The sequence below is a fragment of the Mauremys reevesii genome, linkage group 21 (genome assembly GCF_016161935.1).
Source record: "Mauremys reevesii isolate NIE-2019 linkage group 21, ASM1616193v1, whole genome shotgun sequence".
Classification (NCBI taxonomy): Eukaryota; Metazoa; Chordata; order Testudines; family Geoemydidae; genus Mauremys; species Mauremys reevesii.
The window spans coordinates 21,941,202-21,959,790 of NC_052643.1; the positions used below are offsets into that span (position 1 = coordinate 21,941,202).

The 18,589-nt window shown below is 44.1% G+C and overlaps 1 protein-coding gene across 13 annotated transcripts in view; it reads right to left on the bottom strand.

Moving 5' to 3' along the window:
- The window catches only part of EIF4G3 (eukaryotic translation initiation factor 4 gamma 3), a 466,091-nt gene that overhangs the window by 70,594 nt on the left and 376,908 nt on the right, over positions 1–18,589 (bottom strand). For all 13 annotated transcript variants that reach the window (XM_039509520.1, XM_039509526.1, XM_039509519.1 and 10 more), the window contains 6 exons: positions 15,517–15,687; positions 15,163–15,360; positions 13,087–13,233; positions 12,480–12,716; positions 8,502–8,606; positions 915–1,047 (listed from right to left, as the gene is read on the bottom strand). In XM_039509520.1, coding sequence (XP_039365454.1) covers positions 915–1,047; positions 8,502–8,606; positions 12,480–12,716; positions 13,087–13,233; positions 15,163–15,360; positions 15,517–15,687 — 991 coding nt within the window. The remainder of the gene's footprint in view (positions 1–914; positions 1,048–8,501; positions 8,607–12,479; positions 12,717–13,086; positions 13,234–15,162; positions 15,361–15,516; positions 15,688–18,589) is intronic.

The window sequence follows — 18,589 nt, forward strand, 5'->3', positions numbered from 1 at the left end:
AGGCCAACTGAAGGGGTCAGAGGTACAGTTACTTCAGGAACTGTGGCACGTTGATTATTAATTATTGTATTATAAACAGGCCTGAGAAAGAAACACCACAATTTTGAAGGGCAAACTTTTGTGATATTCCCCCCCAGTCTCAGCACTTTCAATGAGACAACTCAGTGCTGGGATAACCAAGTGTGATGCTACTGAAATCAAAAGGATCCAGACCTGCTTTTAGCACGGCTGATTTTGGTACAATAGCTCAGAAAGGTATGAACAGCCTCTATTCATCTCAATGGGTGTTTAACTTTGATGCCTAACAACAATTTAAGGTGAGGCTATCACACGCTTTCACACACTGAATTGCACCTTACTGTGAAAGTACTCCCATTTGTTGAAATCACAGTATTTATGAAGTAAGATGCTACTCAATGTGAGTAAGACAGGCAGAATGTGACTCCTAAATAGTAATTATAATATTCTGAGATCCCTGTGAAGCCCTAGAGAAGTGCAGTGCTTCACATAAATGTAACATTTAAGCATCAACCACCCATATGGTGTAATTACAATTTTACAAATCTGAGGCATTTAAGGACTTAAAGGATTTTCCCCCAAAAAAACACACATAGGAAGTCAATGCAGAGCAGGCAACAGAACCAGATTTCCATGAGACCCTCTTTGTCAACCATGTTAGCTATCTCACCAGTGATCATGTTAGCAGGAGAAACCAGCTTCTCTGGGAGGGTGGATAGTGCTTGACATTGCAGAAGGATGTTGGAGAAAGTATCCTCAGATCTTCCTCCTGCTCCAATCTCATTCATGTCCATGACAGAAATTCCTTAACAGATTTGTGCCTTTTTTATATGATTTTGAACAGTGGGCAGTGGATGCCCGCAGTGAAATGACAGCTAATTTGTGTGGTTCTTTACCTGGTCTTCTCTTCTCTTTGGTCATGAGTTGCTGGACCTTTCTCTGCTCTTCTTGCTCTTCAATTTTTGCTTCTTTATGAATCTGCTCAATAGTCTTGGGGCCTTGATCTGCTCTCCGGGATACCCAGTTGCACTGTATAAGGCAGTATACAAGAACCTAAAATGAGTTGTATGGCATTTACAGAGAAGCCTAGGAAATGTGATATCATGGACATGGTGAGAGTAAGGTTGTAAAAGTCGCTTACACAGTTCAATAGCTAGCTTCTCAGTAATCTTCTTGCCCTTGGGATATGTTTACACTGCAATTAGATACCAAACGCTGGCCTGTGCCAGCTGACTTGGGCTTGTGGGCTTAGGCTGCAGGGCTAATTGCAATGAAGACATTCTGACTCAGGATGAAGCGCAAACTCTGGGACCCTCTCACCTCACAGGGTCCCCCTAGTGCAGGCCTGCACAAATCGTAAAGCGGGGAGGGCCACATTCCTCCAAAGAAAACAGCTGAGGGCCGAAACCTCCCGGCCCCGCAGAAACACCCCGCCCCAGGGCTGCCCAGCCCTGCGGAAACAAACCCTCCTTCCCCAGCACCGCCCCACCAAAACAGCTGTGGGCCAAAAAGGAAGGTTGGGGGTGGGGCGGTTTTGATTTTAAATCAACCAGGGGATCCCAGCTGAAGAGGTGGCTGGGAGCCCTCAGGGGCAAATTAAACGGCCTGGGGCTCCGGCGGCTGGGGGAACCCGGCAGGGCCGGCTCTAGGTTTTTTGCTGCCCCAAGCAAAAAAAAAATTGGCTGCTCCCCGTCCCAGCCCTGGGCTCCCCCCTGTAGCCCCCTGCTGCCCCAGTCCTGGGCTCTCCCCCCACCCACACCCCCTGCTGCCCCAGTGCTGGGCTTCCACCTTTCCTCCCCACCAGTGCCCTCCCCCCACCCCGCTGCTGCCCCGGGCTCCCCCCCACCAGTGCCTCCCCCACCTCCTGCCGCCACAGCCCTGGGTCACTGGTAACTCGCTCCCAGGGTGGGTCATTCAGCAGGAATTTTGGATGTGCACAAAACACAGACAGGACTGGTTCCCATATGGTTAAAGAGCTGCAGTAAAGTGGAACAATTTTCAGCTTGTGTGATTGGAGGATATCTGGATACATATTATAAGACTGTCCTCCATAAATGAGGAAAAGTTGAGGTGCCTTTATTATTCTTTTGTTCCACTCTTTCTTTCTATGGGGAATTTGCCAATGCAATATCACTGTCTTCCTTTTAAACAAACAAAAAGGCAATGGCTGTTGAAAATAGCAGTTCCAGTCCTAATAAGCATTTCTTGCTCAATTTTATCCTACTTTTTCTACAGCAAGTTACAGTGGATCAGTATATTTGATTTGGGAGAAATGAAGTAACAGCTGCCCAAACTGAGCTTGAGCACTCCTGAATTTTGAGGTGTTCAAATCTGGAAGGCAGGTGCTGAGGGTGGGGGTGGGGTGGGGGCTGTGGGCTCTGCGGGGGAGCATGGCAGCAACATGTCTGGAGCTGCATGGAGCCAGACACGCTGGTCTGAGTGGCATGGTAAGGGGGATAGGGGTTGGAGAAGGGGTAGGAGGTTCCGGCCGTGGCTGGGATTTAAAGGGCTCTGGGCTCCCCGCCGCTGCAGGCAACCCAGAGCCCTTTGATTGCCCGCCGCCGCTGCGGGCAGCGCAGAGCCCTTTGATTCCCGGCCGCAGCTGGGATTCAAAGGGCTCTGGGCTGCCCGTAGAGCGCTGTGTGGGGGGATTCAGAATCCCCGCGGGCCGCACAGCGAGGCTCTGCGGGCCGCATATTGTGCAGGCCTGCCCTAGTGCCTGGGTTCCAGCCTGAGCCCAAATACTAAACAGCCCTGTGAGCCCAAATCAGCTGGCACAGACCAGCCATGGGTTTTTAAGTGCAGAGTAGACATACCCTTAAGGGTTATGTCTATGTTTATAGCGGCATGTAGAGTACAAGCCCAATATGTGTAGCTACATACTGCAGTGAAAGGCTCAAGAAGCTCTCCACTGCCAGAGCCTTTTACTGCGATGAGGAAAGGCTCTTGCAGGGGGAAGTCAGCAGAGAGCTACCAGAGCCTTTTCCTGATGCCAGAATCTTTCTCCCCTGCCTCAGCCTTTCACTTTGTGGGGAAAGGCTGTGGAAGGAGGGAGGCAGCAGGATGCTGCACTGTTAAAAATAACACTGTAGATGTGGGAGGCACTGCTTGGGCATGTAACTAGCCCATGTAGGGTATATATCCTGGGGCTACAGTCATGTAGGGCACTCTATTCTACTCTACATACATAAGCTGTGCCTCACTGTCTACACTGCTATTTACATCTGTGTTAGCTGGGCATGCAGTGTCTGTTCTCTATGTCACTGTTAGTATCTTTAGAGTACATGTATCTTTAGATTAAAAGGACCATCAGTGAAAAGGATTCTGTGGGGCTGGGTCACCTAACCCATACCACATTTCTAGCCTCAGACCTACAATAGTAGAATGTATATATAATGCAAGAATAGATCATTGAATTTGGCTTCTGTAACAAGGATCCACCTTCATAAAAGAACAAGACTGACATAACATGCAAGGCTGCTTTAACCACTTGTGCTATAAAAGTCTTCAGATCATTATCTTTTCTATCCCTATGCAGCATAACTGAATACCAACTTAATAGGAAAAAGATGTCTTTGAGGGGAAGTTGCTGTTACTCCAAATTGGTTACATAATTTTAATGTTTGCTGGCATTTTTCTTCCACTTCTGGAAAGACAATGAAACAACTGATCCAAAAGAGCAGTAATAGCTGTATTTTTGTGGAAAACTGATTTGCCAGTTAATCCAAGACTCAATATATATTAATGTGAGACAGTTTACCTGGTCATGAATCAGTAGGGGGCTGAGAAATGCTACCCCACACTACAAAAGAATCTAATATGGGCCAAATGGGAACTCTTTGGAAAAAAAGTGGAAGCTTTATGTATAAGAAAAAATTAGGTGATTGATGCTGTCACTAGACCCCATACTGTACACATTCATCTACCCCAAAACACAAGGGATCCAAATATACCACGGTTGTTTCTTGACCTGGCTACAGCCTGTTTACAATTTTTAGTGTAGATGACCTCAATTATACTCTGTCACGGCATTAAAGCCCAGGTTATGTATTAAGCTTTAGTCTGGCTACATTTTAGATTTTTTTACATTTTTAGTTTAGATCGGACTCATCCTCACTAACTTTCAGACAAGTTTGGAACCAGTTATTGATGTGGCTGGCTCTAAAGGTAATTTGTGTCCACACACACTATGGTTAATAAGTACATCCCCGCTATAAGACCCTTCCTTATTATGAACCTTTCAGTATAACAAACCCGGTCCCTGGATCCCGACTACAGTAAGTACTCTATTGTAAAAAAAACCCAACAATTTTTATCCAGCGTCATACGTTGAGCCCAAGGGCAGAAACTAAGGAGTAGGCCCCTATCCCACCTCCCCCTGCCAAGGGCTGAAGCCGGAGCCCCAGTGCGCAGGGCTGAAGCCTGGAGCCCCAAACCCACCATGCAGGGCTGACAGCCCAAAGGCCTGCCCCTGTGCAGGGCTTGACAGCCCGGAGCTCCAACCCCACTGCCATCCAGGGCTGACAGCCTGGAGCCCCAACCCCACTGCCATGCAGGGCTGACAGCCCCGAGCCCAGCCGCAACCGTGCATGGCTGACAGCCCGGAGCCCCAGCCCCAGCCATACAGGGCAGACAGCCTGAAGCCCCAGCCGCCTGGGACTGACAGCCCAAATCCCAGTCTCTCTGCCCATTTTTTTTTATTGTCCTTTCACTATAAACAGTTCAGGGAGGACAGGCAGGGCAGAAAAGGTAGGGAAGTTGCATTGTATGTAAGAGAACAGTATGACTGCTCAGAGCTCCGGTATGAAATGGCAGAAAAACCTGGGAGTCTCTGGATTAAGTTTAGAAGTGTGAGCAACAAGTAGGTGACCAGATGTCCCGATTTTATAGGGACAGTCCCGATATTTGGGGCTTTTTTTTTTTTTTTATGGGCTCCTATTACACACACACCCCCGGTCCCGATTTTTCACACTTGCTATCTGGTCACCCTAGCAACAAGGGTGATGTCGTGGTGGGAGTCTGCTATAGACCACCACACCAGGGGGATGAGGTGGACAAGATTTTCTTCAGGCAAGTATCAGAGGGGTAGCCGTGTTAGTCTGGATCTGTAAAACAAAAAAAGACCTTACTAACTATAGAACAGCAGCATGAGAGCATGAGTGTGTGTGTACCTTCTTTTCTGATGAGAAGAAGATGCAAGTCATTCTTTCAGATGACTTGCTGAAGAAGTGAGGTATTCACCCCAGCTTCTGCTGCTGCAAGAACGTCTGTTAGTCTATAAGGTGCCACAGGATTCTTTGTTGCTCTTCAGGCAACTAACAGAAGTTACTAGATCACAGGTCCTGGTTCTCATGGGGGACGTCAATCACCCCGATATCTGCTGGGAGAGCAATACAGCGGTGCACAGACAATCCAGGAAGTTTTTGGAAAGTGTAGGGGACAATTTCCTGGTGCAAGTGCTGGAGGAACCAACTAGGGGCAGAAATCAGGAAGGCCAAATCACACTTGGAGTTGCAGCTAGCAAGGGATGTTAAGAATAACAAGAAGGGTTTCTACAAGTATGTTAGAAGAAGGTCAAGAAGAAGGTCAAGGAAAGTGTGGGCCCCTTACTGAATGAGGGAGGGAACCTAGTGACAGAGGATGTGGAGAAAGCTAGTGTACTCAATGCTTTTTTTGCCTCTGTCTTCACGAACAAGGTCAGCTCCCAGACTGCTGCACTGGGCAGCAAAGCATGGTGAGGAGGTGACCAGCCCTCTGTGGAGAAAGAAGTGGTTCAGGACTATTTAGAAAAGATGGACATGCACAAGTCCATGGAGCTTGGGTGCACTGCATGCGAGGGTGCTAAAGGAGTTGGCAGATGTGATTGCAGAGCCATTGGCCATTATCTTTGAAAACTCATGGTGATCGGGGGAGGTCCCGGATGACTGGAAAAAGGCTAATGTAGTGCCCGTCTTTAAAAAAGAAAAGGAGGAGGATCTGGGGAACTACAGGCCAGTCAGCCTCACTTCAGTTCCTGGAAAAATCATGGAGCAGGTCCTCAAGGAATCAATTTTGAAACAGAGGAGAGGAAAGTGATCAGGTACAGTCAGCATGGATTCATAAGGGCAAGTCATGCCTGACTAACCTAATTGCCTTCTATGAGGAGATAACTGGCTCTGTGGATGAGGGGAAAGCAGTGGATGTGCTATTTCTGGACTTTAGCAAAGCTTTTGATATGGTCTCCCACAGTATTCTTGCCAGCAAGTTAAAGAAGTATGGGCTGGATGAATGGACTATAAGGCGGATAGAAAGCTGGCTAGATCATCAAGCTCAACAGGTAGTGATCAACGGCTCCCTGTCTAGCTGGCAGCTGGTATCAAGCAGAGTGCCTCAAGGGTCCTGGGGCTGGTTTTGATCAGTATCTTCATTAATGATCTGGAGGATGGCATGGACTGGACCCTCAGCAAGTTTGCAGATGACACTAAACTGGGAGGAGTGGTAGACATGCTGGAGGGTAGGGATAGGATACAGCGGGACCTAGACAAATTGGAGGATTGGGCCAAAAGAAATCAACAAGGACAAGCGCAGAGTCCTGCAGTTAGGACGGAAGAATCCCATTCACTGTTACAGACTAGGGACCGAATGGCTAGGAAGCAGTTCTGCAGAAAAGGACCTAGGGGTTACAGTGGACAAGAAGCTGGATATGAGTCAACAGTGTGCCCTTGTTGCCAAGAAGGCTAACGGCATTTTGGGCTGTATAAGTAGGAGCATTGCCAGCAGATCAAGGGATGTGAACATTCCCCTCTATTTGGCATTGGTGAAGCCTCATCTGGGGTATAGTATCCAGTTTTGGGCTCCACACTACAAGAAGGATGTGGAAAAATTGGAAAGAGTCCAGCAGAGGGCAACAAAAATGATTAGGGAGCTGGAGCACATGACTTATGAGGAAAGGCTGAGGGAACTGGGATGATTTAGTCTGCAGAAGAGAAGAATGAGGGGGAATTTGAGATCTGCTTTCAGCTACCTGAAAGGGGGTTCCAAAGAGGATGGATCTAGACTGTTCTCAGTGGTACAAGATGACAGAACAAGGGGAAATGGTCTCAAATTGCAGTCGGGGAGGTTTAGGTTGGATATTAGGAAAAACACTTTTTCACTAGAAGGGTGGTGAAGCACTGGAATGGGTTACCTAGGGAGGTGGTGGAATCTCCTTCCTTAGAGGTTTTTAATGTCAGGGAGGGATAGCTCAGTGGTTTGAGCATTGGCCTGCTAAACCCAAGGTTGTGAGTTTAATCCTTGAGGGGGCCATTTAGGGATCTGGGGCAAAAATCTGTCTGGGGCTTGGTCCTGCTTTGAGCAGCAGGTTGGATTAGATGACCTCCTGAGGTCCCTTCCAACCCTGATATTCTATGCAGCGATGGTTCCAGGCACCAGCGCTCCAAGCGCATGCCTGGGGTGCCAAGCTGCGTGGGGCATCCTGCTGGTCCCTGCGAGGGCGGCAGTCAGGCTGCCTTCGGCAGCTTGCCTGCGGAAGGTCCAGCAGTCCCCCGGATTCGGTGGCAATTCGGCAGCGGGTATGCCGAAGCCACGGGACTGGCGGATCTTCCACAGGTGCGCCGCCAAATCCGCGGGACCGGGCACCTCCCGCAGGCAAGCCTTTGAAGGCAGCCTGCCTGCCGTGCTTGGGGCGGCAAAAAAGCTACAGCTGCCCATGATTCTATGATAACAAACCCCTGGGTACAATGAACAAAAGGCTTGGATCCCAACAGGTTCATTATAGCGAGGGTATATTGTAATCATGGTAGCTAATCATATTATCATTCTTGCTAGCAGTACAGGCTGAGACATGTAACTTCCTGTAATAAACTGAGCATACATTTTTTCTTGAGGCATAGAGGCCTTCTGAACACCCTTGTGTAACCACACTGGCTAGTCATCTCAATCCTCTGTGTGTTCAGAGCACCCCAGAGTGCTGCTGGTGTAGCTATGTGCTCATGTCCTCTGGGCACTCTGTCTCCAGTTCCAGCACTTTGAGACAGCAAGCCAGAATGCATAGATACATACATGGTTAAACAGAGTGCTAAGAATAGACACACAACAAGTGATACAAGTTTATGTTGTTTATAAAAAACCCAAAAACCTACTTTTACAAAAGCTGAGCTGTGTTTGTTGTAATGGGTTTGATGAGAGTATCAAAAACTCGTTACAAAAACATGTCCGTATTTGCAGTGTAGACAGGACCTAAGTGTCCTAAACGTCTGAAGTAATTAATCTGTCCACCAAACACTAATCTCTTAGCCCTCAATAAAGTGAGGCCGAGGAGGGGGGAAGGAGGAGTGCTTCTTACCTTTCAAATGACCAGATATCTGAGATGAGCAAAAAGGGTATAGATTTTCCTTTCATCATTCCTACTACTGTAATCAATAATTATTACTCTCATCTGAGGGATATTCCATTACAGTAGTGCCAATGACAGTGCTCTTTTACTTACTTCAGTGGGTACATACCAGCCTTAGGTCTATTACATCCTGAAGCATGAAACGAATCCTGGAGGACGTTTTTCTCTCTTTCACAATCTTCTCCATTTGATTAAAATACTGGTCCATACGGGGCTATAAAACGACACAAATGCCATCAACAACTCTCAGAAGAGCATCAGAATGCAACTTTACCTGGGCAATCAATTTTGTCCCAGAGTGGTCTACTGAGCATTGCCGCAATACACTGTATGATCGATTCAGGGATCTAGATTTGCTCTGTGTGAAAATGTGCATCAGGTCATGCACACTTTCATGCATGTACTGGACTTATGTGTGTATGACCCAAAGAATGCTTACAAGATGTTTGGGGAACAAGGCTGGGATTCTACGGATCCCTGCCTAATTCATTACAAACTTTCAATATATTTTGACTACATAGATAAGTTACCACATCCATACGCACAACATCCTTTCAGTCAGTTATGTTATCATTAAAAATAGCACCATCATTTACTGACAAGAAAAGTGTTTTTTTCCCCAAAGGCTTATAAATTTGGCCACAGTAAAATCAATTTTCACTAGGACACTGAAAGGCATTTCTATTTATCAAGGGCTTGCCAAACTCTCAAATTACAACCCCCACCCATTTTGGAGCTAGAGCTGGAACACTTTTGCTTCAGGAGCACTTGTGGCACCTTAGAGACTAACACATTTATTTGAGCATAAGCTTTTGTGGGCTACAGCCCACTTCATTGGACACACAGAATGGAACATAGAGTGAGGAGATATATATACATACAGAGAACATGAAAAGTTGGAGTTGCCCAACCAACTCTAAGAGGCTAATTAATTAAGATGAACTGTTGTCAGCAGGAGAAAAAAACTTTTGTAGTGATAATCAAGATAGCCCATTTAAGACAGTTTGACAAGAAACTTAACATGGGGGAAATAGATTCAATGTGTGTAATGGCTCAGCCATTCCCAGTCTCTATTTAAGCCTAAATTGATAGTATCTAGTTTACTATCAAACTAGATACTATCAGTTTAGGCTTACACACATTGAATCTATTCGGGAGGGATAGCTCAGTGGTTTGAGCATTGGCCTGCTAAACCCAGGGTTGAGAGTTCAATCCTTGAGGGGGCCATTTGGGGATTGGTCCTGCTTTGAGCAGGGGGTTGGACTAGATGACCTCTTGAGGTCCCTTCCAACCCTAATAATCTACGATGATTCACTGGTGGACTTGTACTTGGGTGGCTAGCCTGTACTGCTGCAGCTGCACTGCTGATGGTACCCAAGCCAGCAAGGTTAAAGCTAGCTCGGGTATGTCTACGTGTGCTATAATCACACCTCCAATTGCAGTCTAGTCATACCCTTACTGGCAGAACTCTTACCGATGCAATAGTGCAGTATTGAAGCCTTGGGGGATGCAGCTAGTGTGTAGATGCTGAGATGGGGAGGAATGGAGGAAAAGTACTGTTACTTACCCTATAGTAATTGAGGTTGTTCAAGATGTTGTAGTCAATGTGGATTCCATGTGCATGAGACCAGATTTCTTTTAATAGCTGTCTGCCAGGGCTGCACATATTTCCTATGCCTCCTTGTAATCCCATAGCAGGGTCATGGCCCTCCCTCAGTTCCTTTGCAATTCAAAGCCCATTTAGCTGAGGACTCTGAAAAGCGGGGATGAAGCGTGAGTCATGGGATCCACACTGACTACATCATCTCAAAGAGCCACAGTTACTGTACGGTGAGTAATTGTACTTTCTTCTTCTAATAAGAATATAGCAGTAGGAATATATTACCGACCACCTGACCAAGATGGTGATAGTGACTATGAAATGCTCGGGGAGTTTAGAGAGGCTATTAAAATTAAAAACTCAGTAATAATAATGGGAGATTTCAACTATCCCCATATTGACTGGGTACATGTCACTTCAGGACAGGATGCAGAGATAAAGTTTCTTGACACCTTAAATGACTGCTTCTTGGAGTAGCTAATCCTGGAACCCACAAGAGAAGAGGCAATTCTTGATTTAGACCTAAGTGGAGCACAGGATCTGGTCCAAGAGGCTAGACTGCTTGGTAATATAATTACATTTAACATCCCTGTGGCTGGGAAAACACCACAGCAGCCCAACACAGTAGCATTTAATTTCAGAAAGGGGGACTACACTAAAATGAGGTTAGTGAAACAGAAATTGAAAGGTACAGCGCCATAAGTGAAATCCCTGAAAGCTGCATAGAAACTTTTTAAAGACACCATAATAGAGGCTCAACTTAAATGTATACCCCAAATTAAAAAACATAGTAAGTGAACCAAAAAAGTGCCACTGTGGCTAAACAACAAAGTAAAAGAAGCAGTGAGAGGCAAAAAGGCATCCTTTAAAAAGTGAGGAAAATAGAAAGGAACATAAACTCTGGCAAATGAAGTGTAAAAATATCATTAGGAAGGCCAAAAAAGAATTTGAAGAACAGCTAGCCAAGACTCAAAAAGTAATAGCAATTTTTTTTAAAGTACATCACAAGCAGGAAGCCTGCTAAAGAACCAGTGGGCCCCCTGGATGAGAGATGCTAATGGAGCACTCAAAGGCGATAAAGCCATTGCGGAGAAATTAAATGAATTCATTGCATCGGACTTCACGGCTGAGGATGAATTCACGGCTGAGGAAGAATTAATTTAGTTTCTCTTCAATGGCTTTATTTCTTTCCGCATCTCGATCGTCTAGTGGCCCCACTGTTGTACCTTTTAATTTCTGTTTCACAAACCTCCTCTTGAAGCTCGTTTCTTTGTTGTTCTTTTGTTTTTTATTGGGGTATTTTTGGCTTTAACTTTAAAGAATGTTAAGTGAATCTAGCCCCCATCACACTCCTCCCTCTCAACTCCCTCTCAAAACTCTCGTTATCTGCTCCTGTTCACTAGTTCCTTTGGTCACTTAGGAGCAGACTTTTTAAAGACCGGGTCTTCCTGAGTAGTCCTGACCCTGGTTAAGGTTTGATGGGTGATAACAGGCTTAGAGCTCAAAGCCTCGTTAAGAAGCTCTCAGCCTTGCCTAGCAGGTTGCTAGCTCAGCACACAGTCCCCTAAACAAACAGCAACCCACCGAGGGATCATTGTAAGGATTAGGGTTGGTTTCCATTGTGATCCCTGGAATCCACCAAACTGCAAGGAAACTCCCTTCTAAGAGCAGCTGAAAACAATTAGCTCAGTTTCCAGAGTTGTGTCTGATTGAGTTCTGGCAGGCAAATCTGAATATGTCTTCATCCCTTGCCTGGCTTGTGTGAAATAGAAGCAGATGGCTAATACCAATAGGATTGAGTTAATCTTATGTCTAATGCAGTACATTACACTTACACCTACTGGAAAAATAGGGGAAGGAAAATGCAGCAGTGCAGTGTGAAACATCTGCCTCATCACAATACAGCTTGTGATCACAACACACAAGGTGTGTGATCACAACACACAAGGTAAACATAACACAAGGTGAATTTTCAGAGAAAACAATACAATCAGAAGACTTGTCTAAGCCTGTGATTGCTTTGATAATAAGGAAGTTTAGATCAGTCAACGTGCCTTGCAGATGTTACCATGAACAATTCATTTGATGATGTTTTTCCATATGTAACACAATCCCCAAAGAGCAAAGAAACTGGAATACATTTTAAGGCTTTGGGGACTGCGGTTGACAGATTAAGATTCCATGTGTAAAAGGAAGATATTATGTATGTCAAATACTTTTTAGGTTGTGTAGCTGGGTGAATTACTTGGAAACAGCTAAACAGCAAAAGGAATTAAAATATTTCAGCTGGTGCTTAATGTAGCCAACAGTACATAATATATTGGAAAGGGGTGGGAAGGCAATGAGACAGGGTGGGGATGAAACATTCTCAGCATCTGATTTAATAGAACATGACAGAAATTCCTAGAGAAAACAACGGCAACTGAAAGCACCGAGCCCCCACTTTTGCATCCCTGTTCAGCCACTGTCACTCAGTCTCTTCTTTACCTTTGCTTTCTCAAAGTCCAAGTCCTTGCCGATGGTGGTGAGCAGGCGGCAAAGGCACTCCAGGGACTCTTCATCGTGGTTCTTAAGCAGCTTCACCACACAGTCATGCATGATGGCCTCGGTCAGCATTTTCAGTTTGAAGAGTTCACCAATGAATTTGATGTTTCCGATGGATCTCCGTCGAGCCTTGTCCTTGGCCTCTTCCAGCTCCTCGTGGAGCCGTGTCTTCTCCTCTGGCTGTAGAACAGAAAGGGGAATTCTGGAAAGCATGCACATGGAAACCACACTGTAGCACACGCTTCTGAAAAGCTAGAGTTACTGCTGTTCACATCCCCACTTTCTTACTCCAAAAACTAAGAAACATATAATCATAAGGGCTTCAGTTAATGCAAACAGCTTTTTTATTAAACCCAACCACAGCAACACAAGAAATCAAAATTTTCCAAAGCATCCATAGCAGTCCTTCAAGATTGCCTTGGCTGGGATTGGTCCTGCTTTGAGCAGGGGGTTGGACTAGATGACTTCCTCAGGTCTTTTCCAACTCTAATCTTCTACGAGTCTATGATTGGACTATCAAAGATCACTGAGATTTTATGAAGAAACTCACAGTGATAGCAGCTTCAAGCTCTTTTTGCTTCTTCTCAAAGACATCATCATCAGCTTTGTCTTTTTCAAATTCCTTCTGGCAACGATTCAGTAGCAACTTGCGGAAATTTACTGTGCTCCCAGGCTTGTCTGCCATAGGTACTTTCAGCTGTATCCAATAGAAGAAAAACACAGGGAAAAGCCCGGTTAAACCTTGCCATACAAAGGATCTGATCTAATCACTATCAGTTACATTTTATTAAATATTTTATAGACAGTAATAGAAGAGCAATAGAAGAGTAATAGAAGAGCCTTGTAATTGCAAGGCTACTACAGTTAAGCATCTTGCCAATGTTTTCATTAGACAACCATATTTTTATGAGTTTCAGAATTCAGATATGAAATTTTTCTCCATACTAAACCTTGTCTGACAACATCTTGGCCTAAAAGTAGATTATGGTTTCCCTACAAAGAATCCATGATTTTTTTAAATAAGAACATTTTAAAATACAGATTTTTATTATGCATTTCAGATTCCAGAGCTATGCCACAACAATATATATTATTGTTAATAAACATTCAGAGAGCACTCGTTATGTATCGCCTATGTAACAGTACGCATACTGTAGCTAAATCTTATCAGGTCCATGATTTTCAGGGTTCATTTCGGAAATGTGCCACTCTGGGGCAGTGCTCCACCAATGACAAAAACGGGGATCAACACTTGGAAAAAAAAAAGGGTCATTCCCCAAATTTCATGGGTAAATGTTTCTTACCTTAAGTTTGGTGATTCAACCCTCCTCTATCTTGCCTGAAACTTTCTGATACCTGAAATGGCTTTTCTGGGGGCAGTGTTTCTTGTCTGTGAGTGACAAGAGGTGCTATTTCTGGTAGGATTAGTTTTCTCCATCATTACTTCTCCTTCTCTGTTTTCCCTCCTCTTCTCTACTTCTACCCCTCTTTTCTCCACCCTCAATCTCCATTTTTCCTTTCTGCACTTTTAAAGTACCTATTGTGCTAGATGCTGTAAAAGGTCTAATGACAGACACTAGTAGTGTGACTGATGCCTAACATAAGGAAAATCTCACTTTTACTGCCAATAGCATGGCCAGCAATCCTTGACTGTATTGTTTATCATGGTGCACCATTAGGATAAAAATCACTCAAATTTTATATAGAATTGGAATTGTGTGGCCAGGGCACAAGCCTGTGGCCTGAAACGAACTCTGGATTTGATGACGTCAATTCCAAAAAGGCATTATATTCTATCATAGATCAGTTCTTTAATCTGCATGTCCATTTCAAGATGGCATTTGCACCATTCTGCAATGGTTATGAGCGGTTATGAAGTATCACATTGATGACTTGTGTATCTGTTTTCATGAGAGTCACAGCAGTAATGAGTCAGGATACCTATTTATTAGTTTAAAATGTGCCTTGATACAGATTTACATAATACACATCAAAGCCTTCTCTCTATCAAATAAATAACCAGCTTTAAAAAGTTTGTGTAAATATGCTTTTACATAATACATCATAAACACTGCAAAAAGCCACTATAAGTGTAATTGAGAACACAGTTGGGAATACAAAACCATCAGTGATAATGAGACTCAAGACAAAAAGAGTGGATTGATTGTCAGAGCCCAGGGTCAGTTTGTGGGGCTGGAATTTAGGAATTGCCTCAGCTTTCTACTCGCAAACTGAACACATTTGCTCTGGAAATCAGTGACACAACTTGAATCTGGAATCCTGTTTTTATGGAGCTACTTTTAGGGCTGAACTGCAATTTAATCACAAAATTTTCAAAGGTGCTCAGCGCCCTGTAACTACAAATCTGGACATCATTTTAGCATCACTCCTAGTCAATTTCACTCTGGGTTTTCTGGGTGCATGTGTGTCCAATGTATACATGTAAACACAATTTTGTAATGTAAGATTTTCTCAGATACACTAAGAAGTTCAATAACAAATACTAAAGGGTATAATTCTGCCCTGGATGTGTTTACATAATTCCCATTTTAGTCCATGGGAATGATGTGCAGCAAGGGGAGAACTTACCCACAGGAAACTTCTGTTTGACTTTTGCCACTCTTACCGTTACGAGACATCTACACATATTTGCATAAGCCACAGAGAAGCTGGGCTCATCGATAGCTTTCTCAAAGACCAGGTCAATGACTCCTTTCAGCCTCTCTTCTGTGTCTACAGTCAGGTCTGTTACTTGCTTCATTAGCTGATTGAACATCTGTGGCGTCAATTTGTTTAAGATACTTCGTACCTTGCGGAACAGTTCCTAAATATGTCAGTAAAAACAGTAAGTGCAGAGCACAAACACAGCAAGATTATAGGAGGTGATCTGAATAATGAACTGGTATGTATTTTAAAGTCATGTATAAGACCACCCCAGAAATTCACTGGCATTCACAAAGTGTATCGAGACTGTTCTCACCTGGGTTTTTATATTTTCTGGGTCCTCAGCCTGGCTGTCTCTTTTCAGGCTTGGCTTCCAGGCATTTTCTGCTTTCTTCAGGTGTACATCTTCTTTTACACATACAGTGATGATCTTCCTGGGCTCCCTCCTCTGGCTTGGCTGTGATCTTCTTGGTCCAACATTCAACAACTAGGACAAAAACATTCCTTATTGTATCCCATTTAATACTCACTGCTCACAATACATGCTCCAGTACTCAAGTAATAGCTGTGGGTGACAATACAATCAGTCAACAGTTCACCCTGCTACTTTTATGAATTCCTCTCAGACAATAAATTGGTCTAGACCCCAGCTTGGAATCTGTGCAATGCAGATTAAAGGGACAAACAGAAGACTCTCTTCCCTCTGTCAGCCATCATCACATAAATAAAATAACATACGGAGATATACCTATCTCATAGAACTGAAAGGGACCCCGAAAGGTCATCGAGTCCAGCCCCCTGCCTTCACTAGCAGGACCAAGTACTGATTTTGCCCCAGATCCCTAGGTGGCCCCTTCAAGGATTAAACTCACACCGTTGGCTTTAGCAGGCCAATGCTCAAACCACTGAGATATCCCCCTGAAAGAGGATGATTGCTACCAATCAGTCAGAACCTCTTCTATCCCAGCACACTACTTAAGATCTGTGGAACTGATTCCCAGTGTCCAATAGGAAGTTTTGAAAAATAGACTATTAAGATAGGAGGTCACAGTAAAAGCATGTTTTAGGACTAAGCAGCATCTTCCTGTCTATTTTAAACATGCAAGCTCAGGCTAGTAAGTTATATTTTTGGTAAAACTGCTAGACTATTATTGATGTTTCAACAGAATTTGATTTTAAACAACAAAGCTATTTTTGAGTTGCACATAGAAAAGAGGGTCAATTCACCTGAGGCTGAGTAATCAAAACAAATGTGATTCATATTTTCTCTAAACTTCACTGCTGGAGGAATGTAAACTTTTCTTTTGAAAGATGGCACTCACCACCTCCCACAGAGTACACAGCATGGGACAGTTTATCCCATCCAAAACCACACATGAACAATGCTGATGGTACAGTAGAAAAATATCATTTGTATTGGCGAAAGGGTATAATACACACGCCTCACCAGAGTAATCTTTGGACTCTTGTTTAAATACTAAATGTACTGAATGGTGCACTAACTCTCATATCTCTGAGTGTACTTGATAGTAATGCCTGATTACTCAATATTAAGTTACATGTTTTGTCAACGAACAGTCCTTTAACACTTGTTAACAAAACATATTTGACACTTTTTCTGTGCTGTACACAACTTTTACATAAAATTTTGGATACTTCAAAAGCCAATCTCTATTTGACAAAGTGATTAATCCACAATGTTGAACCAAAATAATCTGAGTTATTCAACTGGCTAAACTGATTACATGAAAAAATATGCTTGTGGGCTGATGCCCTGCATGCCAAGTTTCAGCCTAAAACACATTTTTGGCAGATTTAGAAAACCCCTGAGTATAGGCACTTATAATAGGAATGTTAAACACTTCACTTTGACGGCATAAATGCTTGTTGCTGATAAAAAAAATCACAATATACTAATGGTCACTAATGGACCAATGGAAAGTTTAGTTTGGCTTTCATTAAGTGATAATGACATGACTGGAGTACTGTCATGGATGGATATAAACTGTTCAGGAAGGACAGGCAGGGCAGTAATGGTTGAGGAATTGCATTGTATGTAAGAGAGCAGTATGACTGCTCAGAGCTCCGGTATGAAACTGCAGAAAAACCTGAGAGTCTCTGGATTAAGTTTAGAAGTGTGAGCAACAAGGGTGATGTCGTGGTGGGAGTCTGCTATAGACCACCAGACCAGGGGAATGAGGTGGACAAGGCTTTCTTCCGGCAACTAGCAGAAGTTACTAGATTGCAGGCCCTGGTTCTCATGGGAGACTTTAAACACCCTGATATCTGCTGGGAGAGCAATACAGTGGGTGCACAGACAATCCAGGAAGTTTTTGGAAAATGTAGGGGACAATTTCCTGGTCCAAGTACTGGAGGAAACAACTAGGGGCAGAGCTCTTCTTGACCTGCTGCTCACAAACAGGGAAGAATGGATGATCATAATGGTCCCTTCTGACCTTAAGGTCTATGAGTCTATAATTAGTAGGGGAAGCAAAAGTGGATGGGAACCTGGGAGGCAGTGACCATGAGATGATTGAGTTCAGGATCCTGACACAAGGAAGAAAGGAGAGCAGCAGAATATGAACCCTGGACTTCAGAAAAGTAGACTTTGACTCCCTCAGGGAACTGATGGGCAAGATTCCCTGGGAGAATAACATGAGGGGGAAAGGAGTCCAGGAGAGCTGGCTGTATTTTAAAGAATCCTTATTGAGGTTGCAGGAACAAATCATCCCGATGTGTAGAAAGAATAGTAAATATGGCAGGAGACCAGCTTGGCTTAACAGTGAAATCCTTGTTGATCTTAAATGCAAAAAAGAAGCTTACAAGAAGTGGAAGATTGGACAAATGACCAGGGAGGAGTATAAAACTATTGCTCAGGCATGCAGGGGTGAAATCAGGAAGGCCAAATCACACTTGGAGTTGCAGCTAGTAAGAGATGTTAAGAGTAACAAGAAGAGTTCAGTATGTTAGCAACAAGAAGAAAGTCAAGGAAAGTGTGGGCCCCTTACTGAATGAGGGAGGCAACCTAGTGACAGAGGATGTGGAAAAAGCTAATGTACTCAATGCTTTTTTTGCCTCTGTCTTCACGAACAAGGTCAGCTCCCAGACTGCTGCACTGGGCAGCATGGTATGGGGAGGAGGTGAACAGCGCTCTGTGGAGAAAGAAGTGGTTCGGGACTATTTAGAAAAACTGGACGAGCACAAGTCCATGGGGCCAGATGCACTGCATCCAAAGATGCTAAAGGAGTTGGCGGATGTGACTGCAGAGCCATTGGCCATTATCTCTGAAAACTCACAGCGATTGGGGGAGGTCCCGGATGACTGGAAAAAGGCTAATGTAGTTAGGATGACCAGACGTCCTGATAAAATCAGGACTGTCCTGATTTTAA